Source organism: Venturia canescens, chromosome 1 (genome assembly GCF_019457755.1).
Source record: "Venturia canescens isolate UGA chromosome 1, ASM1945775v1, whole genome shotgun sequence".
Lineage (NCBI taxonomy): Eukaryota > Metazoa > Arthropoda > Insecta > Hymenoptera > Ichneumonidae > Venturia > Venturia canescens.
In genome coordinates, this window is record NC_057421.1 from 3,559,284 (window position 1) to 3,583,728 (window position 24,445).

Genomic DNA, 24,445 nt, shown 5'->3' on the forward strand with positions numbered 1-24,445 from the left:
GAATGAGTTACACGTTTTTCCAAATATAGTAATTCAACAAACAATTTTATTATTTATGGATCAGAAGACATATTTTCACATGATTCAATAAGGTAATTATGAAATTTTTCTTTTTTTTTCTTTCATTTCTTTTATCGCTTACATTGTCTAAACGTTTTTTTCATTTGCAACCTTGGTCGACACAATGTCAAAGTAATATATTCGACTACCTTAAACTGAGAAGTGATTAAAATTCCGTAATTTTTTATTTAGCGAAAAATACATTATATCTTGGCACAAGGCCCGGTATCCGTCTAAAATTATGAAATTTTCATATTTGCTGTTCAACGCGAAATGTTTTTTTCTTATCCTCACCCAAACGTTGCACGTAAAATGTACCTTAAGAATTGCTAAAAACAAGAATATGCTGAACACCCCACTGTCCAATAATTCAACTGTTATTTACAAAATTACTGATTAGGCTATCCTTAATTGTATAATTGTTCAATCGATCATTTTGTTGGATAAGGATTCTAAATGAATACGACGAAAAATATAAAGAGAATATACGTTGCTCGGCGTGTAGATATGTACAGTGCCATCGAATATCCGACTGATTGAGTTTTCATGGACTACGTATCACAAAACAAAACAAAAACACCGAAACCTTTGCGCACAATTATTGTAAATATAAAAATCATTTAAATCGATCGATTCCGAAAAATCACACGAAATGTTTATGACGCACGACTGATGTGACTTTATTCATTGTTTTTCAAAATTCATCTCTCGAATAACGTTTTTCTCAACATCGTTACACTTCAGAAAAAACAAAAATAAAAATTGAAGGGAATATGAGCTTTGGAAAAACCTCGAATGAAAATCACTGTGCCACTAGATTTACAAATCTAATATGCTGGAATCGGTAAGGGATGTAAAAATTTTGAATGAAATTATTGTCTGGCAGTGTAAATTTAACGGTAGTGTATCAGACGCATCATGCTCGTAATGGGGACTTAAAAATACAACTATTATAAATTGCAGTACGACACTTAAGCCTTTTGCTAACCTCACGAATCGAAAGTAGATTGTTTTTTAATCCCTATAATACCGGTAACAAAATAAAAAAAGCCCAATTTCCATGCAAAAATGAACTCGAGGCGACGAAAATTTATGACGTCCGAAACTTTGTTAAAAAAAAAAAAGAATACATGAAAATAATGAAAAGGCACTTGGACCATTTGATCAAATCGTTACGCAGCAATGTGTTTTTTTTAAATCTCCTTTCGATTCATCACATCGACGGACAATCATTGAGCAAGAAAATTTATAGACGTTGCTTTCTCATCAGCAGCAAGAAATATCTACGTTTTTTGTCATTTTTCTGTCACACACATGGATCAAACAAAGTATATGATCTTGTTACAGCGATAGATCATGAATGACGTACGATATTGTTGTTATTTTCTTTTTTTTTCTTTTTTAAATATCCTAAATGAGAACAGTTCGGACACTCATACCAATTTAGCTTAGAGCTTAAGCATCAGTTCCTATGTCGAGACTCCTCGAGTCCTGATTCGAGTCGTGCTGACTTCCATTTTCTGAAGATGCACTGCTCGATAATCCAGATTGGTCGGAGCTCTTCTTTACTTTCGGCTTGTATTCTGTTATGACTACAGTCACATTGTTTACAGTGACTTCGTTGGTTTGAGCTGTGCTGCGATCAATGTTCTTCAATCTTGGTGGATGACGATTTTTTCGCCTTGGCTTATCCAGCTTGCGCTCTTTTTCTTTACCCGTACTTGTACTACCAGCACTTCCTCCCTCTTTTTTACCAGGCTTCAGCAATGGCACGTAGTGTTGCTGGGCAACCTGAGCTCAAAAAATGTTGTGGATCAGTGAATAATGATGAAATTTCATCTTCATTGAGGTACTTGTTAATTGTTTTTAAAGAATACAGGAAATGAACAATTCTATATTTTCATACACTTTGTGCTACGAGTGTCTTACTAGGTTGAACAATATATGCACATATTTTCATTATTTAGATTTCACTTCTAAGATAATAATAAGAGATCCAATTCAAGAGACTTCAAATTTGTTTTTGGTTCAAAAAATTTACTATTTTATCAAAAATCCATCATTACAGGCATTGCAAAGGTAAACAAAAAACTTGTTTCACATCCTGCTCCATATGTTTGAGAGCTCGTTGTCAATTACATTAAAATTTTTTTGTCATTATTTTTAAAGCAGACTCTAATACTCTAACGTTTTTATTTTTAAATTTCTACCAAATCCTTTAGGAGAAGGGATAAAGGAAAACTCATCAGCTTCCTTCAATAAAAAATGAAACAATTGCAATAAAGATAAATGTTAAGCAAACCTGTTGTGCTACGAGTTGAGGGTTGATTCGCGGTTTACGCGTGGAGGTTCCTTTCCTAACGTCACACATGAGGCACTTGAATGCTTCAGCGTTATTTCTATAAGTACAGACGCTGCAGTCCCAATAATTGTCTTCCAAAACCTTCGCCTGACGTTTACCGCTACCCGAATGGTTCATTGTTCATCTGAGTGGCGTCATACAGCGCCGAAGCTTTCTCACAGGAGAGTTCGCCTCCACGTGCGTCCTCTCAGCCTCATGAAGAAATTGTTTTTTTTCTATTGTATGTTGCAGACAAGATATTTTTAAGAGGAAAATTGAAATTGCTCTGGGAAGAGCAGATCTTTGTGATGTCTATATTCTCTAAGCGAAGGGACCGATTCCAGAATATTCTCATGTGGATCAACTCAATAGTAGGCATAATTGTGTCAAGAAAAGATGGTGAGGTCTACGATATCCACCACTGTCGTTACCCAGCCATGAATGTTGGCCACACATTTTCCAGATATTTCTCTATTATAATTTTTCGTTTTTTCTCTGCAAGCAAAATTTTCATCAGTGGTAGAAGCATACAAAGTTGTATCCAGAAATTTCTTTTTTTATTCAAGTACTCACGTATTTTTTTTGGGAAGATGCAATCTGATTAGCTTCTCAGAATGACTCTGAATCTCGAAAATTTCGGCCACATTCGTTCAGTCTCGTTTAAATATTTATCGACAATTGAAAAAAAGCCCAAAACGACGGTTCAAGACCAAAGAAATCATCATTCCTTTGGGGTAATTACAAGTTTGAGCATTAATTTACAGCTGAGTGAGAAATTCTGTCATCTCGAAACTCCAGCATCCCGTAGGTCTATTACACGCCATGGAGCCATTGACAGAAGATTGATTGATCAAATTCGGCAATGATCTCACGTACATCCACGCTCTGGTGCTCAATAAATCACTTGCTTGCTGTGTCACACGTTACCTACACTCGTTTCCTTCCAACACAAGCAATTTCGATTCTTCAAAATTCAACTGCTCACTTAAGCACGAATAATTTCCAGCATAATATTACAGCATTTACATATTAATCGGAACTCGCAAACACACGATAACGCAAGTTCCTGGATAACCAGCAGCAAAATTATACAGGAGACGAGGGTGAGGTGTGATTATTGACAAACAATGTTTCTGAGATGTATGCTATTTTAGTCATCATCAAAAGATTATGATACTATACCCAAGAGGGCGCCACCCGCGGATTGGACAACGCCAGGGATGTATAACCAAACTACGGCACTCCTTAGTATACAGTTGGAAATTTCATAATTATCGAAACGATATAATAAAGAGACATTTTTTGGTTGTTCATATTTCCGACTTTAATAACATACAATTTCAAAAAACAATGTTTGTCTAATGACTACGTGATTTCGATTAATATACTTATCATAATTTTGAATTGAAAACTAGTTTGTCATGTACTCTAATTTTGTCCAATTCATTTCTTTATGAATATATCTCCAGAGATAACTCTTCCAATGTCGCAAATAATTTTTGCTTTTTTTAGTCATGCTATATAGTAAGATAGTAAGCCCACCCAATAATGAGTGTTTGTCTTTCATATAAGTCGATTATGGAACAATGGTGATGGATATCGAAGAAAATTTTCACAAGATATTCGCTACTCTCAATATTTTGGTACGAAGTTTTCGGTTAACAGCCACATAAGCCATTCCAAATGATATGATATCTCTAAGATTGTTAAAAATGTACCGTTTTTCCCCCTCTGCAGATAGAAGATTAAATCTCTCAAAGTAAGTTGACTTACGCATTTTAGAGATGTTTAAAATTGTTCTGGTGATGCAATAAATTCATAAAACCTCGTTAAAGCAGTTTTCAAGTCAACAGAATCTTCAGCTTTTGATCCCAAAAAAACAACTCCCCATTCTTAGCTTCGAAAGCATTCTGACCTAGTGTCGTTCTTTTCGTAAACGATTTTGTAGGCTGTACCCAGTGAACAGTGAATTCTTCACTTTCAAGTTTTGCTTTAATCAGTCATGTACTCGAAGGTTTATTATTATTTTTTTATTTACTGGATTGTAGCATACGTCACTTCGTGCGGCCTCGTATACGCATCTGAACGATGAAAATTCCGATCGATTTTTTTTTCCTGCAGCGTAACCTCTTTTTTATAATCTTTCCTCCCTTCGTCGTCGTATGAAATCTCTTGAGTTTTTGAATGACTCCAGCGGTCGATTCGGTGTTTTATATAATTAATCAAACAACTGAACTCTGTGCATGAACTTTTTCAGTTTTCGCGGGCCAGTTGCTTCTGACCAGAAGCAACTGGCCCGCGAACTGGATAATATCGAGTTAGAGCAAGCCTTTTATAGCGGAAATTATCACTCGAACAATAATAACATATGTTGCCTTCCTGGAACGTTTACTGTACATTGAAAGGAATTGGAGTTATTTTTAAATTACTAATCTTTTCCATGGAAATTTCGATCCAGTGAAAAGTCCAACTCGCATTTGAATACTGAATTCTGTGTACGATAATACGGCCTTGAATATAATTTTAAATAAGTAATTCAAGTGCACGTGCGGATCATTGTTTATTATAACTATCGCATGAGCCTGCATCAGTCACACGAATTACGAGGTGGAATATTGCCTGACACTCAGGGGCCATTTCATCCCTCATCAAGGCCTTCGAGAGTCGATAAGAAGAGCAAAAACATCCGAGAGGAACTTCAAAGTATCTTTTTCCATAAGAAATTATTGTATTAGTCATATAAGTGCGATAGAAATAATTTAAATACGTTCTAGAATTGTTCCAGATGAGCTTAAAAATTTGAGGAAAAGCAACGATTTTATTCTTTGTTAAGAAAACGTTGTTTAGCTTTTCACGAAAATTCAATCGTAATAATAGAGTCTTCCGATCTTGAAACGAATAATAGAAAAATGTTGTATGCAGTTGTATTTCTAAGAATATGTTGTGCAAGCTCATGAAATTAGCCAAGAAACGTTTTCAGAAGTAAATGATTTTCTGTAGAGCTCCAGAACTTTCCGAATTAATCAAACAGAAATATCTGCACATCTAAAATGAATGCCACGTCGACAAGTTCCTATTAATTCGAGAATATTCTGAATAATCTCAAAGAATATTTCCTCTCTGCCAATATCACGAGTGGCTATTCCATCCGATTGAAATATTTTATGCGAAGTCTTTACGATAGTGTGATACTGAAAGGGGTCCTTTTTCAAAACACTCGTCATATCGATTTGTTTAAAATTACTTTTCAAAAGGTTTGTTTCCAGCTTTTTGGTGACAAGAGTTTTTGGATTTTACAGGTTTTATTGGTTCATACAAAATGTGTTCGTTAGCATGTTAAGGCACGTCCATAGTTGCTAATTTATTTTTTATCAAATTTCCTGGTTTCTTTTCAAATAAAAGCAACGATCGAATGTTCGAATTTCAACACGTTTATTTAAATGTCGAGTCGAATCATTGCTTCCTTTTACATATTTTATTGTAAGACATTTTTATTCACAAGAAAATAAAACGATTCTTAATGGACAAATTTACTTTTCACTGAACTTTAGATCGCAATCATCAAAATCAAAATTTTATCTGATTTTTTGAAAGATAATCCGAAAATGAAGTTCGTACATTTCGAATCCGAAATTTGTCAGTAACAATAGCGGATGATATTTTCGGTTCCAAAAAATTGACTTACACTAAACGTTTTTCTTTTCATTTAAAAACTCTTCGTAACAATGTCCAATTTGTTGTAACAACAATTCTTTAACGAGACATTTTTGCATATTTCACAAATCAAACTGAAACCGATGAATGAACATTTCACAGTTATCGAAATATAAGAAACATCATTTTTTGGTTGTTCATCTTTAGCCTTTCAATGACATACAATTATAAAAATAATGTTTTTTCAATCTTTACATGGTTTTGATTAATATTCTTTATCGTTATTTAGATTAAAGATTAATTTTGCTATGTGTTCTAATTTTATCCAATTCCCTTCGATGAGCCACACGTTTTTTCATGGTTTCATGAAATCTCATGAGATACGATTTTTTTCCAAGTATGTTGCAATAACACGTATTCATGACAAATCAATAGGGGAATTCTGATTTTGTAAAGCAAAATAATTTATGATTCTGAAATATACTGAATTTACCATACAACTAAAAAAAAAAAATTTAAATATCAAAATCGGTAAGTTAGAAAATTACTCGGTTGCATTTTCAATGATGTAACGCTACAATTGGAAAAATTTGGAGTGTTTAGTTGCTCTGATATTGAATATAAATAACAAAATCCTTATAATTTTACAAACTTTCTCAGTAGGAATTCCTTAATGCTGAAACTTGTTCGGTTTAATCTTGAAGCAAGAGACAGCAACTACCTTCGACGGTATGCATGAGGCACCACAAAGGATACTCCAAATACGGCATTTAACGACTGATGTGTCTTCGCTAACTATCCTGACAATGTTTCTGTCGATTAAGAATTTTCGTACGTGGATAGTAGATGGAAATAAGATTATTTCAAAATCAATCGCAATAAAAATGAATGTCAAAAATTGACCTGAAGATGGAGGCTGCATGAAATTATTTTGATTTAGAATTATAACTGGAAAATTCGATTCTGAAAACAGCCAGAAATCATACATCTTTCATATCTTTTTTTATGAGAGCACGCTCAAGTATGCTTAGGTAAGGTAAGCTTCCATCAATAACACTATTCTGATACAACTTGGACCTACTAATTATTAATAAAAAGAACGGTATCTCAGTATTTACAACTTTAATTATATTTCTCAAATAAAACTCTGGTCACTGTTGTAATATTTTATAGCTTTTAGAATAAACTTATTCCTGTTCTTCAGCTTGCGCTGCTTCAATTTTCATGATTTCAAGCAGAATGGTATTTGTTACCTTCAAAAAATATCGTCGTTCTAATTTTTCTAAACGGAACTGTAGGTAATTGCAAAATGCTTGTTCTTCACTGGGTTTTTGGGGCTGTCTGCGTGAAGTGTGGTTGGAGTTAGTGTTTCCACGCTTTCGTTTGACAGTCCTCATTGATGAACTCTGTTGGCTTTTTTCTTGTACATCTGATGATGTGAAGGGCACTGGGCTTCGAGAAAGTGAAGGTGTACCGATAGCACTGCACGGAGATTCTTTGTCCTGCATGAAAGTTGGCGATGGTGAACACGGTTCTGATAGTGACACTGTAAACAGTTATGTATTATACTGAATGTTATATTAAAAGAGTTGAGTGTACTTAGCATGGATGAATCGCCATAATGATGCTACAAAGGCTTTACCTTCTTCTTCATAGACTAAGTCATCCTCCATAATTATTCTTTTATCATCAGCAGTAGGTCGATCGTCAAGAATTTCTTCCATTTGATCATAGAATAGAAATCGATTATTGTGGCTGTCCTCCGCTTCACTTTGTCCCAATGATCTTTTGTATTGATGGTACTGCACTAAAAAAAAATCATCAGTATGAATAAATCCTATGGATCAATCAATAATATCAACGATACGGTTGGTAGTCATACTTACTCCTTAAAGTTTTGAATCGCATTTGCATTTGCTTGCTCGTTTTTACATAACCTCTTTTCGCCATTGGGATTTCTAAATGGGCAAATATATCTTCGACACGGAAACGTTTCCCATCTAAGTTATTTGTTTCTTTTCTCCGACGTACCAGGTCTAAAAAATATTTGGTTTCCAAGATTTCCCACGAATGTCTCTTTCTTTTCCTTTCCATATTTTTGCGGTATAGGCTTTGTTTTTAAACTTGAAAATCCTTAAACTTATTCTCGCGCGTTTCTACCCCAATGTTGTTTATCCGCTCATTTATTCCGTCCTTAGATCGGTTTACTTATTCTTTACTTGTTCAATAAAATCAAGGAGCTTCAAATCGCTAAACGCGCTAAACCCAACTGACCCAACTGTCCTCTTCATCAGGTGTTATAAAACCAGCAGAAGAAGAGTGATGTGGTGGCGTGGTGCCGCGTGAATGCAGTAACCGAGAGATGAGAGACAGGAACAGTCGAAAAAAAATCTTTGGGCACTTGGCGGATCAATTTAACATTATTCATTTTTCTTTTTAACGTTAATCATTTGTTAAGTTTTTGTCGGTGATTGTCGAATTAAAATCAACGCAAAAATCAAAAACAAAAATTAGTATATTACCACCGTAGACCTGAAAGACCTGAGAGTTGGATTTCCTGGCATCCAACATTTGGGCGATTTGGGCAGAGAACATAGATTTACATGTAACAACAGGCCATATGGACGCATTTGGCTGGGATCCGCTTAGTACTGACCTCGGCCACCGTGGCGCTGTCAATATACGTGAGCACACATACACTGACGCTGGGGTCATATCGCGGGGCCCTGTTGTTCCATGTAAATCTATGTTCTTCTCTGATTTGAGTCGTGGGTTATACTATTTTTCTTGATTCCGTAGCCGAAAGTACGTTCAATAATTACTAGCGGTCGTGGGGGGGGGGCCCGCCCGACTTTTGCAGGACCGAGGCGAAGCCGAGGTTTTGCTAGTCGGGGCGGGCATTAAAAACATAAATAAAAAGTAAAAGAACACACACGCAAAATATCACAATGATACAACAATATTATTATAGTACAAATAAATAATTCATTGATAAATGTCTGATTTAAAGTTCCGTGTTAGTTAACAATTTCTATATATGAATATATTTCCCGCTATACTTGACAATTTATATGAATATGTGCTTTTATTCCTATGAACCTGGAATCTGGAAATACAACATTATTCCGGACGACCATATTCATTTTATTAGTCCGGTTACATTATTTTCTGTTTTCGCATCTGGACGAACAATGTATGTTATTCGTCCGGGTTCATATATATATGGCAATATATCGTATAACATGAATGATGAATAAGCTACGCTATACGCGCCCGCTTGAAGCAAATAATGATGCTTGGCAACGAATAAACAAAATCATGGCAACGAATACAGCTATTCGGCTAGAGGAGCAAGAAAAGTCAGTTTTTCTTTTCTTGCTAAAGAAAGAGTCTTTATATAGGATCGAGTTTGGGTAAAACTTTTGTAGTGCTCTGCAGTCTCGACAGAGTTCAAATTGTTGGGTCTTCTTGTATCCGCCGCTGCTACGACACAGCGTCGTATATATATATATGTATTTGTGTAACTTCCAAAAGTCCCGGCGCTGTCAATTTTTCGTTTGGTTATCTCGGTTATCTATAAAAAAAAAGGAAACTGTACATTAAAATGATTTGATAATCTGTTTTGGTCCGAAAAGTTTTGCGTCAGCAGAAATCCACTATCATATACGAATGAATAATTATGGAGAAATTTTCTAACGGTTATATAACCAACCTGAAAACTTTGCTTCTGTCAGAAATTTGACATATTATGAGGCAAGTGGATCATTGGATCGAGCGAGTAAATTGTTCGCGGTTTGTAATCAAGTTACGTGTCGTTAAGCGCTTGACACTATTGAAAAGTGGTATTTTATGAAACGATTGAACAGTATTTTGTAAATTAGGATATCTCGCCAACAAAATACGACACAATATTCAATATTGCGAGTGACGAAGTAAACATTTGAGCAAGCAAGTAGCGTCTTAACCCTTTGCTTTTCCGCCTAAAGGTTGTTCTTCATTAATGTTATTTCGAACAATATCGGCAATCTTGAAGTGCTCCCGGCAATACTGGCCATTATTATGGTGAGTTTTTCAATCTAAGTTTGCCAGTGGCAAGTGATTGTAAAACGCCAAAACAAATAAAAAAAAGCAACTCACGTGAGTTCAATTATTGTAACATTTCAACATTTCAATCTCTCCGTAGGACCTGCCGGAGAATAATGATGTAACAGGTAAATCCTGGGATCATCCATGGACCACTAATGAAATGAGGCAGCACCAAAATGATTGGAGTCTTGCTGCCGATGCAGGATTGCTCAAACATCTACAACATTTTTCCAATGTGAGTGAAAAAATATAATGAGTTTGAATGTAGCAGCTACTAAAGGTGGGGGGGGATTGAAATTCCGAACTGTGAGAAGTCAGAAGGCTCAAAAGTTCGAAAATCTCGCTAGTGCGATATATCTATATATTTCGAGCCCCAGCTAGATTTTCGGAATTTTGAGCCTTCTGATTTCTCGCAGTTCGGAATTTCAATCCCGCCCCCTAAAGGTTGAGTCTGTGAAGTCTTTTAATCAGATTTCAAGTTAAATTTTCAGCAAATAGTTTACAGTCTTGTCAAAAATTGATGAATGTACGTTTTTTCATCGATATAGCTAAAACTATTAGTGACCGAATAAATAAGTGCAACGTAGATTACAGAATAAAATTTTTTACTGAACAAATCTCAGAACATAATTATTTGACTTTACTAATTTGTTTTTATTCCGATTGCTTGATCTACTAGTATGTTTTTGATTTTATTACCATTCCGATAATTTACATTTTGACAAGCTGGTGAAAAAAATTGATTGTTATTAAAAGATTTGAACGTTTCGAAAGTTTTTTTTTCAGCAATGTTTTTTTTCTATATTTCTAGTATCATCCATTCGGCTTTCATATTAAATAGATATGAGAAAACTTCATATCTCATGAGTACTGGAAAACAATGAATAAAATGCTGGATGATAAAGAAATTTTCCATTAGGTACAGAAAATTGTAGAAATTTGATGTTCCAATCACAATGTCACCTCGTTAATAATCATAACTTGTAATTTCTGCCTAACTTGAAAATCATTTGGATAAATTGGTGCTTCATTTTTCAGAACTTGACAGAACAATTTACCAAAACTCAAGAAAAGTTGAACTCCCTGTCGAATGATCTGGAGGAAGCTTCGGTCATAATAGACAATATCACCAATACTTCATTGGCCTTAGCCAATACACAGTTTATCGAAAGTCGAGTTCATGAGGATGAGGTTGAGATCGAGAATTCACAAAGTATTCCGGAGTCCAACAGCAATAAAGAAGATCTGTACAAAGATGATTTGATTGCTTGTGTCAACGAAAGTATTAAACAAGGCTTGAATATCATGGATGAAAAATTTGAGAGATTAGAAGTTTTGGCTAGCGACAGTGAAGATGAGGGAGATATTCCAGTTCCAAGGTTGGTTTTCTACCTCCCCAAGGCGAACAAAGAAAGCAATAATATTTTTCAAATGGAAATTGAGGATGATAAAGTTTCTTTTATATTCTGTTCAATCTATTTTGATCCAAATTTCCACTTTTCTGGATTAAAAAAAATTGAAATCAAATTAGACAGATTGAATAAGATTAAAATCAATGATTATTAATTTTTTCACTAAAAAATATGAAATTAACGTTATCGAATGAAATCGTGAATGATAAAAAAAATCTTTCTTCCAGTGTTGTTTTGAAGCCTAAAGATCCATACCAGAACCGGCCTTTGCCATACATAATCGGTACAGAAAAATGGAAAACCTCGAATAAAGTTGGATTGGAATCGAGTAGCAGCGATTCCGAATCACCCGAGGCTGAAAAAGATTCGGAGAGTGAAAGTGAAGAGGAAATACGTCAAACTATACCAATTCCAAACAACGTTCGACATGAATCAATGTTGCGAAGATCGTTGTCGTCATCTTCATCGAGTGGATTGAGTGGTCGCAACGAGCAAACAAATGCTTCGAAGGATTACAGTAGCTTAAGAACTGATAAACTTGAAGCTCGAAGTCAAGACACACTAAATTCGGGTTCAGAAATCGCCACTCCGAGCGTTGCAGAATCAAGAACCGAAAATTCGAGCCGAGCTGGCCCTAGTTTTGCTGAGGAGCTGGCTAAACGTTTAGGAAAAGTTTTACCGAGCGATAGATCCGTTCGAGACAGTCAAGATGCAGATCAATCATCGATCAATCGATTCAAAGGTATGAAATTTTCTCATTTCATTTCTCCCCACAGTTTTTTTTAAGTAGAGAAAACTATTTCAATGGGATGACGCTGAAGTTTCCAACGTTGGAGTCCAACGAAATGATCGAAAAAAACTCTTCAATAATTCCAGTAATTCTCCTATTTTGTTCCCTGCCAAATTTGCGATTCGTAGTTTTTCAAGCTGCACCAACGATTCGTGAAATAAAAAACTGGTGAATTAAAAACATTTTTTTCGTTCATTTCGTTGGACTCCAACGTTGGAAACTTCAGCGTCGTTCAATGGGCTGGAGTGGAAATAAAAATGGAAAAATGAAAAGAAATTCTTTAAATGTTATAACGATGGACTAACTAAGTAAGGGTAAGGAAAATCTCGAATGAGGTAATTTGAATTTATTCTAATCATCCAAATGGGGCCCGAAAACGCACGATGAAGTTTCAACTTACAGGTGTGAGCACTCCAATTCGCAGGGTGTATTTTACATCAATCCATTTTCTATCAAAACAATTATCGAACGTTTTTGCAATATCGTTTATATCACATCGGCTAATTTGTTTTATTATTCCATATGAAATTTTACATTAGAAAACAATAAATTGAATTATTTCAACAAATTTATGATTTTTTCAGATGATCTCTTTGCTCCTGAAGACAACGACGTGTTTGCCAATAAATCACAAAATCTGTTCAGCGACAATGGAAACTTATTTGATGAAGATATTTCTAACAGTTTGTGGAAGAATAAACCATACAGACCGCCAATCAGCAATATTATACCGCCGAGTCTTGATGTACCACCGCCCATGAACACTGAAGGTACACTGGATGAATATTAACCACAAAAGCCATTCTGCGAGTGCAGTGTAAACGACAGTTCCACTTGATAGTTTAACGCAGACTGTTGGTCTAGAGCTCCTCCTTTTTGAATATTATTATAAACTAGCAATAAAGAGGGAATGAGCAAGATTCTCATTCCCTCTTTATTGTCTTACTGCTGGCGTAGTAGTCAGTCACTGCTGCGCTCCCTCCCCAACGATGTTTGTAATATTATTTGAATGATAACTGTGAGATAAAGAGAAACAAACGTAAAGAATTCATTCAAATTTTCGATAAAGTTGGCCTGATAAAAAAGAAAATCAATAATAAAATGGTGACGATTTGTGTAAATTTTGCTACAAACGTTCTGTTACTTACATGCGGTGTTATTTCACAGCAAGAAAACCGAAGTCCGCTTTCGACGATTTATGCGGTGATCCAGAATCCGAGGATTCAGACAACATTTTCGCACCTAAGAGCTCTTACACGAACGAGCCTCCAAAGCTAAAGTCAACGAGCAAGGACAAGCACGAAAACAGCGATGAGAAAGGAAAAAAATTATTGAACGTTGCTTCGGACGAAAACTCTTTCCAGATAGCAACGAGTACTCCAATAGTGAACGACAATGGAGGCTTGTTCGGGGATGACGATGATGACGTTTTGTTTGGAAATCCGACTCAATCACAAAGCAGATTACCCGAGAAAACTCCCGAATCTGTCCCGAAAAATCGACAGGTTCGATTATTTCATTCATCCTTGAGGCCATGAATATATAGTAATCCGAAAATAGTTCTTCATTTTCTTTTCCACTTGCAGGCTCTCCCCGGACTATCGATTACCCAAGCAGATATACTCGCGTCAAATCTCGGAAGTAGATTGTTTCAACATTTGCGACAACAAGGCTCCTCAGACTCTTCGGATACCGAATCACCTGTACAAAATCCTGATGTTCGTAGCAATGATAGAGTTGTACAAGAGAGCGATAGCAGCGGAATTTCGATACTCCCGAACAATAACACAGTGAATAACACGTTGGGGTAAGTGCTATTTTAATTTCACTATTTGAAAAACATTCAGATTTCTCCATAAAAGAATTTGTACAGGTAATAGAATGAGCAAGTATTCGATTTCGAGTAATTTTATTGAGAAACATTGTTTCATATGAACACTGATGGAAAATATCAAAATACTTCATAATCAAAAATTGATACGTCGCGAATCTGAGAAAATTAATTTTCAGTAGATATCATTTTTCTAAATGTCAAGCTGTAGGGGATTTACTATCAAAGAATTTACATTTCTGAACTGAAAATGTGGAGAAAAAACTCGTAGCAGGTATCCTGTTAACCCTTTCTCTCCTCGCTCTTGTTTCGTATTTGCTTCCTTAAGGAGGGTGGATAGCGACAATACAATGTTGCCATCCTAAACCATGTTAAATACGTTGAAAATTTCAAAATGATAAGAATTTAATAAAATTTGGTGAACATATTCTTTAGTGCTAAATTTGACAATACAAATTTTTTAAGATTTTTCTTCTGTACAGTTATCGAGTAATTGATCACTAAAGTTCACGTGTATAAGCATAGCGTTTTCATATATATATATATATATAGGTATACATTCCGGGCATAATAAATCTGCTTTAATGCGTAATTACTCGATAACTAAGCAGAAGAAAATTTTGAAAAAAATAGTGTCTTCGCACTTGATGTTGAAAAACATTATCACCAAATTTGATCAATTTCTTATCATTTTGACGAATGTAGCCATCCTCCTTAAACTACACGATGTTCCCGGTGCTCCGACTCTTTTTTTCGAAAAACTACAGTACTGATCCAGTGAAGACCTTACAGAATGAAATGATTCGGATGAATCTGTGCCGAATTAATTCTTCACGAACTGATTTAAAAAACATTGGGAAGGTGGATAAGTGTGTAAAATGTAAAAAGTTGTTGAAAGTTTGTAACCCACTTATGACTGATTGTTCGACAGAATTTTATTGTACAGTGATAAAATTCTGACGTCTCGTGAAAACGTGTCTCGTTGAAATTGTCCGAAAATTCGATACTCGTTACGCGTTAATCACCGTATCAGCAAACAGAAGGATTCCTGACACTTGAGCGTGTATCTCGCACGTGCTCGCGATGCGTTTCAGGGATGCAACACCGAATAAAGCTTCGTCGACAAGACGAGAGAGAAGTGTAGATTAGTCATGCGGGCTTGGAAGATTGCATCTACGTGCTTCTGACATGCGGTGACGCCAGCGTGGTCGAGTTCAGTCGAACGTCGACTCTCGCAATGAAAAAGAGAACGCTGTTTCTTGCGAGCTTCAAATACGCGGTGTGTTTTGTTATTTAAGATATTTTTATTCCTTTCAATATCGTAGTCGGATCGAAATTGATTTGTATTCATTGGAAAACAATAACTATAAATTTAATAACGAAATTTCATTTTCCTGAAAACTACATTTTCGAAATACTTCAATTTTTACCTCACTAAATTCTGGCAAATAATTTTTGAGCACTTTTTTTTCATTCCGTAGTTTCTCTGTATTATACTCTTTTCGAATTTCAATCCTTTTCTATGCTCATTCTTTCATCGACTCACGTTACCATTTTTGTTTTCATTATGATGCCAATCAAATGACTTCTATACCGAGAAGATAACACAAATTCAATATTCTTATGAGCCAATGTTATTAGTACCAGTGCTGTGAATTTTGGGAAACATCAACAAATTTTCTAAGGTATATTGAAAAAAATTATTCGACAACGAAGCAATCATTAAAATCCGTTTTGCCAGTATTCATTCTAATGAATTGTTGCTCTCAAGGATCGTGAGCAAATGCTTATCACTGAAAATAAAAATTAGTAATCGATGGATCAAGTTGCTCGCGTTTAGGAAAAACGTTTTTTTTGTCTGCCCCCGACTCATTTCATGTCGATATCCCACTCTCGTTGAACATCCACAATGATGCTTAAGGGCAACGATTAGTTTTGCATAAATGCGCATAGGTCAGTTTTTTTCTTATCGTTAGAACATTCGGTATCATGGACATTGATATTTTCACCTTTGGCTTTCTCGCTCTTTCAATGACTCATTTAATCAATTGATTGTAAAAGCAATGAACGTTTATGACGTTCACGAGCAAATATTTGCGAATTCATGAACGAATTGAAAAAACTATTTACCAATTATTCTAATCGGAATTGTTGATCAAAGTGAATCATAAACTGAAACGTTTCAACACCCATTTGTTTTTATTCATTTTTTCATTATCAATGTTGCACTTTTGTGGAAAGAATTCATACAAGAAACCTTGAATGCCGTCTGTTGAATGCGGGTGGTAATACTCGTTTTATCATAAACTTCAGGTTCAATATTACAAAGAGGACGTTTGTGTGTCCACAAGTGTAATAGAAATTTATGAGGACGGTACAGGAGCCCGTACAAAATCGACCTTTTCATTCCGGGATATGAACTTGGATCACATGCAAAAAAAATTCTTCCACCTCATGATATCCGAATTCCCATTCAATTTTGTATGAAATTTTCGACGAAATTTTTCCAAAAATAATCTTACTTAATGGGTGTCATCAAGCTTTTTGACATCAACATTTTCCGGGTGTATGTCAATAAAATTTATCGAATTTCAGTATTAAAATCTAAAGTTAAATATTCCTCGATATTCTGTATTCTCTCACAATCTAAACGTTATTTTTTCGTAACTGCGTCTTCTTCCATGTGACCTCGAGGAAAAATAGCAAATGCTAATCTGTCGCGAAACCGTCAATGACAAATGCAACTATCGTAACGTCGCGTATACGCTTTATTAATATAAATTCTGACGCTACGTGATTAAGAGGGAAAGAGAGAGCAATATAGAGATGGAGAAGGAGCGAGATAGATGAGCAAGGAGGTAATTATTTTTGGATCCAACTCGAAATTATACATTATTATGGGGTGAAAATTCCACCCGACTAAATCGGGAGTAAACGGTTATCGATTCGGGTCAATATCTCTGTTTGACAACATTCATGGTCAGGTGAGCGCGGTTTTTCTCCTCGAGTCAACGGCGTGCTCAATACTTTAGGATTAGAAGTACTATAGCCTTTCACTCGGCTCGGTTAATGTTCACGTGTTTAGAATCGATACAGGCTCGATCGAAAGGAAAGTGTGCGTAGCACAATCGCAAACTTTATGATCGCGTCGAAGCCGAGCATCGCATACACTTGCAGTGAGTAACCAGCTTAACAATTGAGTCACGAGCAAATATTTTCGAAAATTACGCCACAAAAAAAAACGTGAAACAGCTCGAACTCACTTTCCAACGAATCTACGGAAGTCTTAATGAATTTATTCTACTGTTTTTTTTTTTACGAATAAAATTTTTTTTTTACAAATTGAAAAAAATGTATGAGAAACAGCTGTGGTTACGGTTCAACTGACTTTGTTCAAGCTTAATTCCTCATTTATACCGTCACAAAATACTTTTCGCGGATTACCCTTTTTATTCTGGGTTCGATAAACTAATGAAAATTTATTAGGCTATGGGAATCAGATTGTAAAACTATTATTTGTTTTTATTTTATTTGAAGATCTTGACTGGATGAGAGCTGTCAGCGTATCTGTCTCATAAAAATATTTATAACTCTTCATTTATATGACCCCACGCGCTCTCTTTCGAGTAGTATTTAATATCGACCTCTATATATACGAGAATTCATTATTTTTGTTTATATTTTGATAACGTGAAATAATTTTTATTCATCCTAGTTTTCCCGGAGTAAAACGTATATCAATTCATGAATTCTGTGCGTGTCTTTATGCATCATTATAATATTAGATTTTGCAGCATATCAGCAAAGGAATTATCTTCAATAATGCATTACAATGGAGAGAGCGAGGAATGTTTTTTTTTTTTTTTTTTTTTTTTAATAACGAGAGTAAGAGTAACGACAATAACGTTTCGATTATCCATGCAAAAATGATCGGAATATGAAGAGTGTTTTATTCTTCGTACGTACACGTAAGAGGCTCTTGTGCGAGGCGCACAAAGAGAAGCAGTAAACGAAGAAATAAACTTTTCTTCTCGTGTAATTTGACAGCGACTAAACGTAACCGTACCTACGATCCCATGTGGCATTAATGTTTGGAATTTTTTGAATGTGATAGCGGTTAAATAATATTCAAAATGACATGGTAAAAATGTAATGATTTTTATTGTAGCTGCTTTTTATAAATTATGCAACATAGAAAAAAATTGGATAACAACAATTTTGCTGAGCCCGGAATACTCGAGGCAGAGTTGAAAATTAAATTTTGAGAATAATTGTCGTTTATCCAGTTAGAATTTTAGTTGGGTTAACAGTTTCCTCCCATTGAGAAATCCCCGGGAGCCGGACGGACACTTTTGTCGTCTCAATAATTATAAATTTCATCTTGACAACTGTCTCAAGATCCCGGGGTCATTCGGAGCCGATGTAGTTTTTATGTGACTTGAAAAAAGTTTACGGTCTCAAAGCTGGAAGTCTCTAACGGCCGTCTGAACAGATGCATCCGTCTGATTTTAAGGTTCTGACCTATTTGAAGTAGAAAATAAAGTGCGAAAAAATTTGGCAGTGCTTGGAAATATAAATTTTGTTGGACTTGAGGATGCGACCTTGAGGATTATTAAAATAGAGTTTATTTCGTATGTTTCAGCGCTGACTTCCAGCCGGAATGGGAATCGACTCGTTTGAAGTCCGAGGAGATATATCGAGAGAGATTCGCTAGTGACAGTTTGTTCGAAGGCAGAGGAGCTAACGCCGAGAGTACAAATTCGACAGATTCAAATCAGAGGCAGCACAACGTGGCTCGATTTATTGCGGAAACACTGGACACCGGTAGAGAGGAAGATTTTGACGTAGATGACGTTTTCGGACCACCGCCACTGCCCAAACACAACGATTCCAAATCCAAGTCGAACGACGATCTATTTTCGAACAGCAGTTCCGAATCTCGTTCGCACAAGAGCTTCGACCTACTGGCGACTGGTGAGTCGCAGTACGACGTGAAAATCACGTCTGACCGGGGCGGCGGATTGTTCGACGAGGACATTGATATATTCGGTAGCGGAGACGCTCCGCAAATCGATATATTCGGTGAAGCATTCAAACCCACGAGTTTCGTATCTCGAGAATCGAGTGAGCAGCCCGTTGCTAAAATTCAATCTGAACCGAAGGGAAACAGTTCGTCGAGCAACAAGTTAGATTCTTCAACAGAAAAAGTCCCGGGTAATGTAAAAGCTTCTTCGACTGCGAGAGCTTTGGAAGAGTCCGTTGTCAAAAGTAGCAGCATATTCGACGACAGCGAAGACGACAACGACGACGATTTGTTTGGCCACAGTTTTCTCAAGAGCAATCGTACGCCTCGAAAAATCATGTTGGAAAGTGAGGACGATGAGATTTTCACGAATAAACCAACCACCACCACCACAACGGCGGTTAACGAGACGAAAAAAGAACCCGCGAGCTCGTTGGCTCGCGAGAACGTTGCCAATACAACTAGCACCGAGCGCGATCTCCCAAAACACGACAGTGATAAACCAGCCACTGAAAAACCGTTGCCAAGTTTTTCAAGCTCCGGTCTCTTCGACAATCTCGAAGAGAAAGACGCGGACGATAGTTTATTCGTTCGTGACGTATCGAATGATGAGGCAACGAGTGAAAAAACCGAAGATAAGCTGTTCGACGACGTTGCCACGAGCGAGAAATCGAAAAAAGAGGAATCGGGTTTTAAAAGTAATCGCGCTAAATTCGAGGACATTTTCAAGGGTCCAAGTGTCGATGAATCTGGCATGAAAAAGCCTGCAACGAAAGAAGCCGATTCCGATAATTCGCCGAGAAACACGACACCGGAAACTTCACATTTGAAGAAAGAAGATTCGTCGAAAAATTTGTTCGAAGATGAGAAAGACGCGTCCACCACCGACGGTGCAAAAATTTCGAAAGCTTCTAATCTCCCCGATGTTATCGGTGACAATACGAAAAGACATCCACCGAAAACTTTGAGCATACGATTACCAGTTGCCAGCGAGGACTCGTCGCAGCCTCCACCACGTCGCGTCGTTTCCGACAAGATTAAACACCTTAAAGGGAAAATGGGCGATTTCAAAGTCCTATCACCCACCGATACGCCACCAGTGTGGCGAAAATCTAAGGAAAAAACTGAATCCGAGTCCGAGAAAACCGAAAGTAAAGACAGCGAGGATGGCGGCCTCATGAGCGTTCCAAGCGCAACATCCCCTACGAATACTTCGAACAAGGGTATCGATGACTCAGTCGAAACTGCAAACGAAATAGCTCCAAGTTCACCACCAGATGACTCTGGAAATTCGGAATCTGCTGTCAGTTTTGATGTTCCTGCTCAGGTCGAAGTTTTGGCTGTGACTGCCTCCAAGGTAATTAATTTTGACCCACCTTTTGAATTTTCCCTTTTCATTGAACGCTCTAAGATTCATTTTATACGAAACGATGCAAAAACTATAATTCCACAGTGTAGAACAAGCAATTACAATTGTTTTCTAATTGAACGCGCGGTTTCTCGTGATGATTTTATAAAGAATGTATTCAATATTTGGATCGATATTACAGAGTCGAGCGAGAATACAAGCGAAAAGACGACCTCAAAGTAGGCACGCGAGACAATCAGCTTTGCGGAAGAGTGGAATCGATTTCGACACAGTCGATAATACGGGAAGCGAAGCAGTGGAATCAGATCCAAGCGACAACACGTTTTCGGGTATTTCGGAGAAAATACCGACGCTAATTACAGACTCGATTGGTCCGGATTTAACGAGGTCAGATCGTCTTGCGGAGAAAGAATCGGAAGCTGGAAAATTGTCGAGTGAAAAAGCGATCGTGGAGACGAGTTCTTCGTTAGCTCCGGAGGACAGATCAGAAATGAGTTTCAGCAAGGGTAGTTCATTGAGCTTGAACAAAAACACACTGTTGTCTCCGTCAACGGACGAGGAAGATCTTTTCGACGTGCCACCCGATTTGCCCGAGGATCCGCCGAAAGAAGACACGCTGTTTGGCAGAGCGCCGATTCTTTCACCGATCGATCGTTCCCTCGGCCGGAAAATCACACGAGTCAAGGAGAAGTCAAGAGAAAAATATTCAAATATCGAAAGCGAGGAAGCGGCCAGAATTCAGGAAAAAATGAAGAGCTCGGAGGATAAATCGAAAACGGAAACGATCTCGGAGAGCGAGTCAGCAACGGAAAAACCAACGGATCCTCTTCGCGACAACAATCACGATCCCTTGAAAGATCCCAGTCAACTGTTCGCTTTCGTGACGAAAACTCCGTCTCCGGAAAAGGGCCAAAACCTATTGTTCAAAGAGGACGCGAGTTTATTCACGCAGTTAGCGAAGAAAGCGGCAGAAGAAGCGAGATTGAAGAAGCCCGTTTTGGATTTATTCGCCGATGACAACAGCGGCGATTTATTTTCCGAAACGCTCGCCAAGTCGACGAAAAAACCCATGAGAGCAATTAAAAGTGACAGTCTTTTCGACGACCTGGAAAATCCCGAAGAGGATTTTACGGTCGATCTATTCGGCAGTCGTTCGAAAAACAGCCAGGAAAAAACCGAGAAAATGGAGGATTCGGTGACGTCAAAGAGCAGCGAAACTTCGGGACGCGCCTCGCCCAATCGTGGCTCCATCTTCGCTGCTGCGGACGATGACGATCTCTTCGTTAATTTGCCTGTGAAAAAAGTGTCCTCGGAACCGGAAAAGCAGCCGGAGTCCAAAGAGAAAATCACCAAAGACCCGTCTTCGAAGAGCAGAGACATCTTTGGAGACCAATCGAGTGGCGAGGAAGATTTATTCACAAAGAGCAAAATCATTGGTTCCGGAAAAAGCGTGGGTGCAAGCGGCTCGATATTTTCAGCTGCTCCTAACGACGAGGACGCCGATGACATATTTGGCACGAGAACATCTTCCAAAAGTACGAAAATCGAGCCCAACGAAAATCGTTCGAGTGTCAAGAAAGCTGTTACGAGAGATTTGAAAAAAACTGCCGAAACTATTGTTCAAGATCCTTTGAGCATGCTCCAAGACGACTGATCCAATCGTGCATACTCGAATGAAGGAAAAATCCACTCATACACATTATACGTGTACCATACAACATATATTTTTCTATTTACATTTATTTACAGTTTCAAATATTACCGTTATATATTTCACGATCGTTCGATCGAAGAGACTCTAATGCTCGCAGAGAAGATATACGTACACATTAATTGTCCCTTAAAGCAAAATTGGGGTCTGGATTACGCCAAGCAGAGCTTCGAACCAAAATTCATCGCGTTTCCAACTTGAAAATTATACATTTGTCCGAATCTACCTATTCACCGCCCATGTACATTCGATTAAGCTCTAGAAAATCGTACAGAAGTATATTTTAAGGGTAATTTAAAAATCCTAATATCTATACATCCCTTGACGTGTACTTGGGTCTTGGAATCGTTGGGGCAAGGTTCGAAACCGAGTTTCAACTTTCAAAAGTAAACAATCGTTCTCTTCATAATCTCATTTTTCTCTGGGCTCCCCCGAACCCATGTAACTTTTTGCTCCTACAAAAAATCATTGTTTTAAGGGGTATTTATACATGAATATTAATGTATATATAGAGATAAGAGGGCACGGAGCCGAGTTGAAATTCTACGTAACTACGATCATTTTTAATGTATCTGAACCTACATAAGTTTTGGGCTAAAATATTTCCAATTAATCTTTTGTGACGTTCCGGAGATTCTTGAGGGTCCTTTGCCGATTTTTTTTTTGTGTTTGATTTTTTTTTTTTAATCACGACTGTACAAAAGATTTCCAACACGTTCAGAAGTTGTTAAAATTTAGCTCCAAGTCTTGTCGTTTGTGAGCAACGCTGAAATCGAATCGCGATTCCATTGAGAAATATTTTTACTGAAATCTTATGTTGAGTTCAGCCCCATGAAAGTGGTTATAAAATCTCATTTCGTAAATCATTGTTTTTTCAATTTTGTTATTCTATTCGATCGATCTGCGGCGTAATATTATTTCACTCGTTTGAAATCTGTATAACAGACTGTATCAATATTTAAGAATAATCCGAGATCTACGAAAATACTGTTCGCTCGATCAAGCAAATTTATCTTGTTTTTGTTTGTTTTTTTTTTTTTAATTTTTATTTTATTCGAATAAATATATTGCGCATCCAAAGAGAGCATAAATTTGTCTCGGAGTAAAGATACTCGAGAGAAATGTTACGCTCTGGCTTCGTGTAGAATAAAATTAAAAGGACAAGAAAAAAAACAATCACGACGAATAATGACGAACTTTGTCAGCATTTGCAAATCAAATGTCTGTCGTTGCATACTCTTTTATATACGATCTAACAAAACAGGTGAAACTTTCCATGTTTAATTGTCCACCTTGTGCTCTAATAATTTTGTCACCGCTGAAAAGAACCTTGCGATTATTCGTGGATTTACGACTTTTAGTATCAGTCGTTGAAGAACCTGATTAAAGAATATTTAAAAATCACGATGCGAGAGAGAAAACTGCAAATTTAAAAAGTGCCATTTTTTCAGAGATTCAAAAATTTCAAATCTTTTTTGTCATTGTTCTGCTTGGACTGGAACTTTTTTTTTGTAAATGTCAACGGCGAAAATACTCTGAAGCAAAGCTCAAGGCACTCGAAGCTCCTTAATTTAGGGCCAACGAGGATTGTTTGACTGGAAAAGTCATTTCGAATTAAATCATATTCACTGTAGCATTGGTTCAACCATTCTACTAACAATCAATTCCAACAATGTTATTCATCTGGAAACTATTTTTTTCAACGAACTTACACTTTTGAGCTGTTGACACCGTCGATACCTGTTGAGAAGGTGATGTGCACGATCGTTGCAAATTTGAAGAACTTTAAAAATATCGCATATGTAATGTTAGTTATTATATCTCATAGCAATGTACAAAGTTCTAAAGTAATGAATGAAGCGCCTAATACAAAGTTCGGAGTTCCAAAACAACGAGGTTCGTTGCGTCTTCTGATGCTTAGTTTGCTCCTCATCGCTTTATCCCTAAAACTAACTGGTCGAAATGATCGCATATATTTGTTATTCGATTGACTCCTTCATATGGTCATCTGGGATTGAGATTTTTTCAAAATTACTTTCACAGAAAGTTTCAGAATTAAGGTTGAAAAATGTGTGGAATCTTGGGAAGGAATAAAATCGCTAGTTCGAAAAAGTCAATCCTTTTAGAAATGGCCAGAGCAAAGACGACTTTGTATCTCGAAATGTGAG

At 36.8% G+C, this 24,445-nt stretch overlaps 3 protein-coding genes across 3 annotated transcripts; 1 reads left to right on the forward strand and 2 right to left on the reverse strand.

The window, feature by feature from the left end:
- Positions 1-24: 24 nt before the first annotated feature.
- On the reverse strand, positions 25-3,471 carry RYBP (ring and YY1 binding protein). The gene is made up of 3 exons (XM_043413382.1): positions 2,975-3,471; positions 2,363-2,896; positions 25-1,851 (listed from the first exon to the last, which is right to left on the reverse strand). The coding sequence occupies exons 2-3, from the start codon at positions 2,537-2,539 to the stop codon at positions 1,516-1,518; spliced, it is 513 nt and encodes a 170-aa protein (XP_043269317.1). The 5' UTR covers positions 2,540-2,896; positions 2,975-3,471; the 3' UTR covers positions 25-1,515.
- On the reverse strand, positions 2,975-8,616 carry LOC122407265 (uncharacterized). The gene is made up of 3 exons (XM_043413370.1): positions 7,942-8,616; positions 7,698-7,862; positions 2,975-7,601 (listed from the first exon to the last, which is right to left on the reverse strand). The coding sequence occupies exons 1-3, from the start codon at positions 8,147-8,149 to the stop codon at positions 7,243-7,245; spliced, it is 732 nt and encodes a 243-aa protein (XP_043269305.1). The 5' UTR covers positions 8,150-8,616; the 3' UTR covers positions 2,975-7,242.
- Positions 8,617-9,613: 997 nt separating this feature from the next.
- Positions 9,614-24,169, forward strand: FAM21 (Family with sequence similarity 21). The gene is made up of 10 exons (XM_043415927.1): positions 9,614-9,808; positions 10,042-10,117; positions 10,239-10,376; positions 11,180-11,520; positions 11,781-12,295; positions 12,928-13,113; positions 13,511-13,848; positions 13,930-14,150; positions 18,817-20,554; positions 20,748-24,169. The coding sequence occupies exons 1-10, from the start codon at positions 9,804-9,806 to the stop codon at positions 22,218-22,220; spliced, it is 5,031 nt and encodes a 1,676-aa protein (XP_043271862.1). The 5' UTR covers positions 9,614-9,803; the 3' UTR covers positions 22,221-24,169.
- Positions 24,170-24,445: the final 276 nt, after the last annotated feature.

What these genes read in the sequence shown, in the direction of transcription:
- RYBP (XM_043413382.1), bottom strand. Translation starts at nt 2,539, where the DNA reads ATGAACCATTCGGGTAGCGGTAAACGTCAGGCGAAGGTTTTGGAAGAC. An exon ending in CTCAACTCGTAGCACAACAG is followed by an intron (nt 1,852 to 2,362) that starts GTTTGCTTAACA and finishes TTTTGAGCTCAG; the next exon opens with GTTGCCCAGCAACACTACGT.
- LOC122407265 (XM_043413370.1), bottom strand. Translation starts at nt 8,149, where the DNA reads ATGGAAAGGAAAAGAAAGAGACATTCGTGGGAAATCTTGGAAACCAAA. An exon ending in GCGATTCAAAACTTTAAGGA is followed by an intron (nt 7,863 to 7,941) that starts GTAAGTATGACT and finishes ATTTTTTTTTAG; the next exon opens with TGCAGTACCATCAATACAAA. An exon ending in CTTAGTCTATGAAGAAGAAG is followed by an intron (nt 7,602 to 7,697) that starts GTAAAGCCTTTG and finishes AACTGTTTACAG; the next exon opens with TGTCACTATCAGAACCGTGT.
- FAM21 (XM_043415927.1), top strand. An exon ending in CAATACTGGCCATTATTATG is followed by an intron (nt 10,118 to 10,238) that starts GTGAGTTTTTCA and finishes ATCTCTCCGTAG; the next exon opens with GACCTGCCGGAGAATAATGA. An exon ending in ACAGTGAATAACACGTTGGG is followed by an intron (nt 14,151 to 18,816) that starts GTAAGTGCTATT and finishes CGTATGTTTCAG; the next exon opens with CGCTGACTTCCAGCCGGAAT.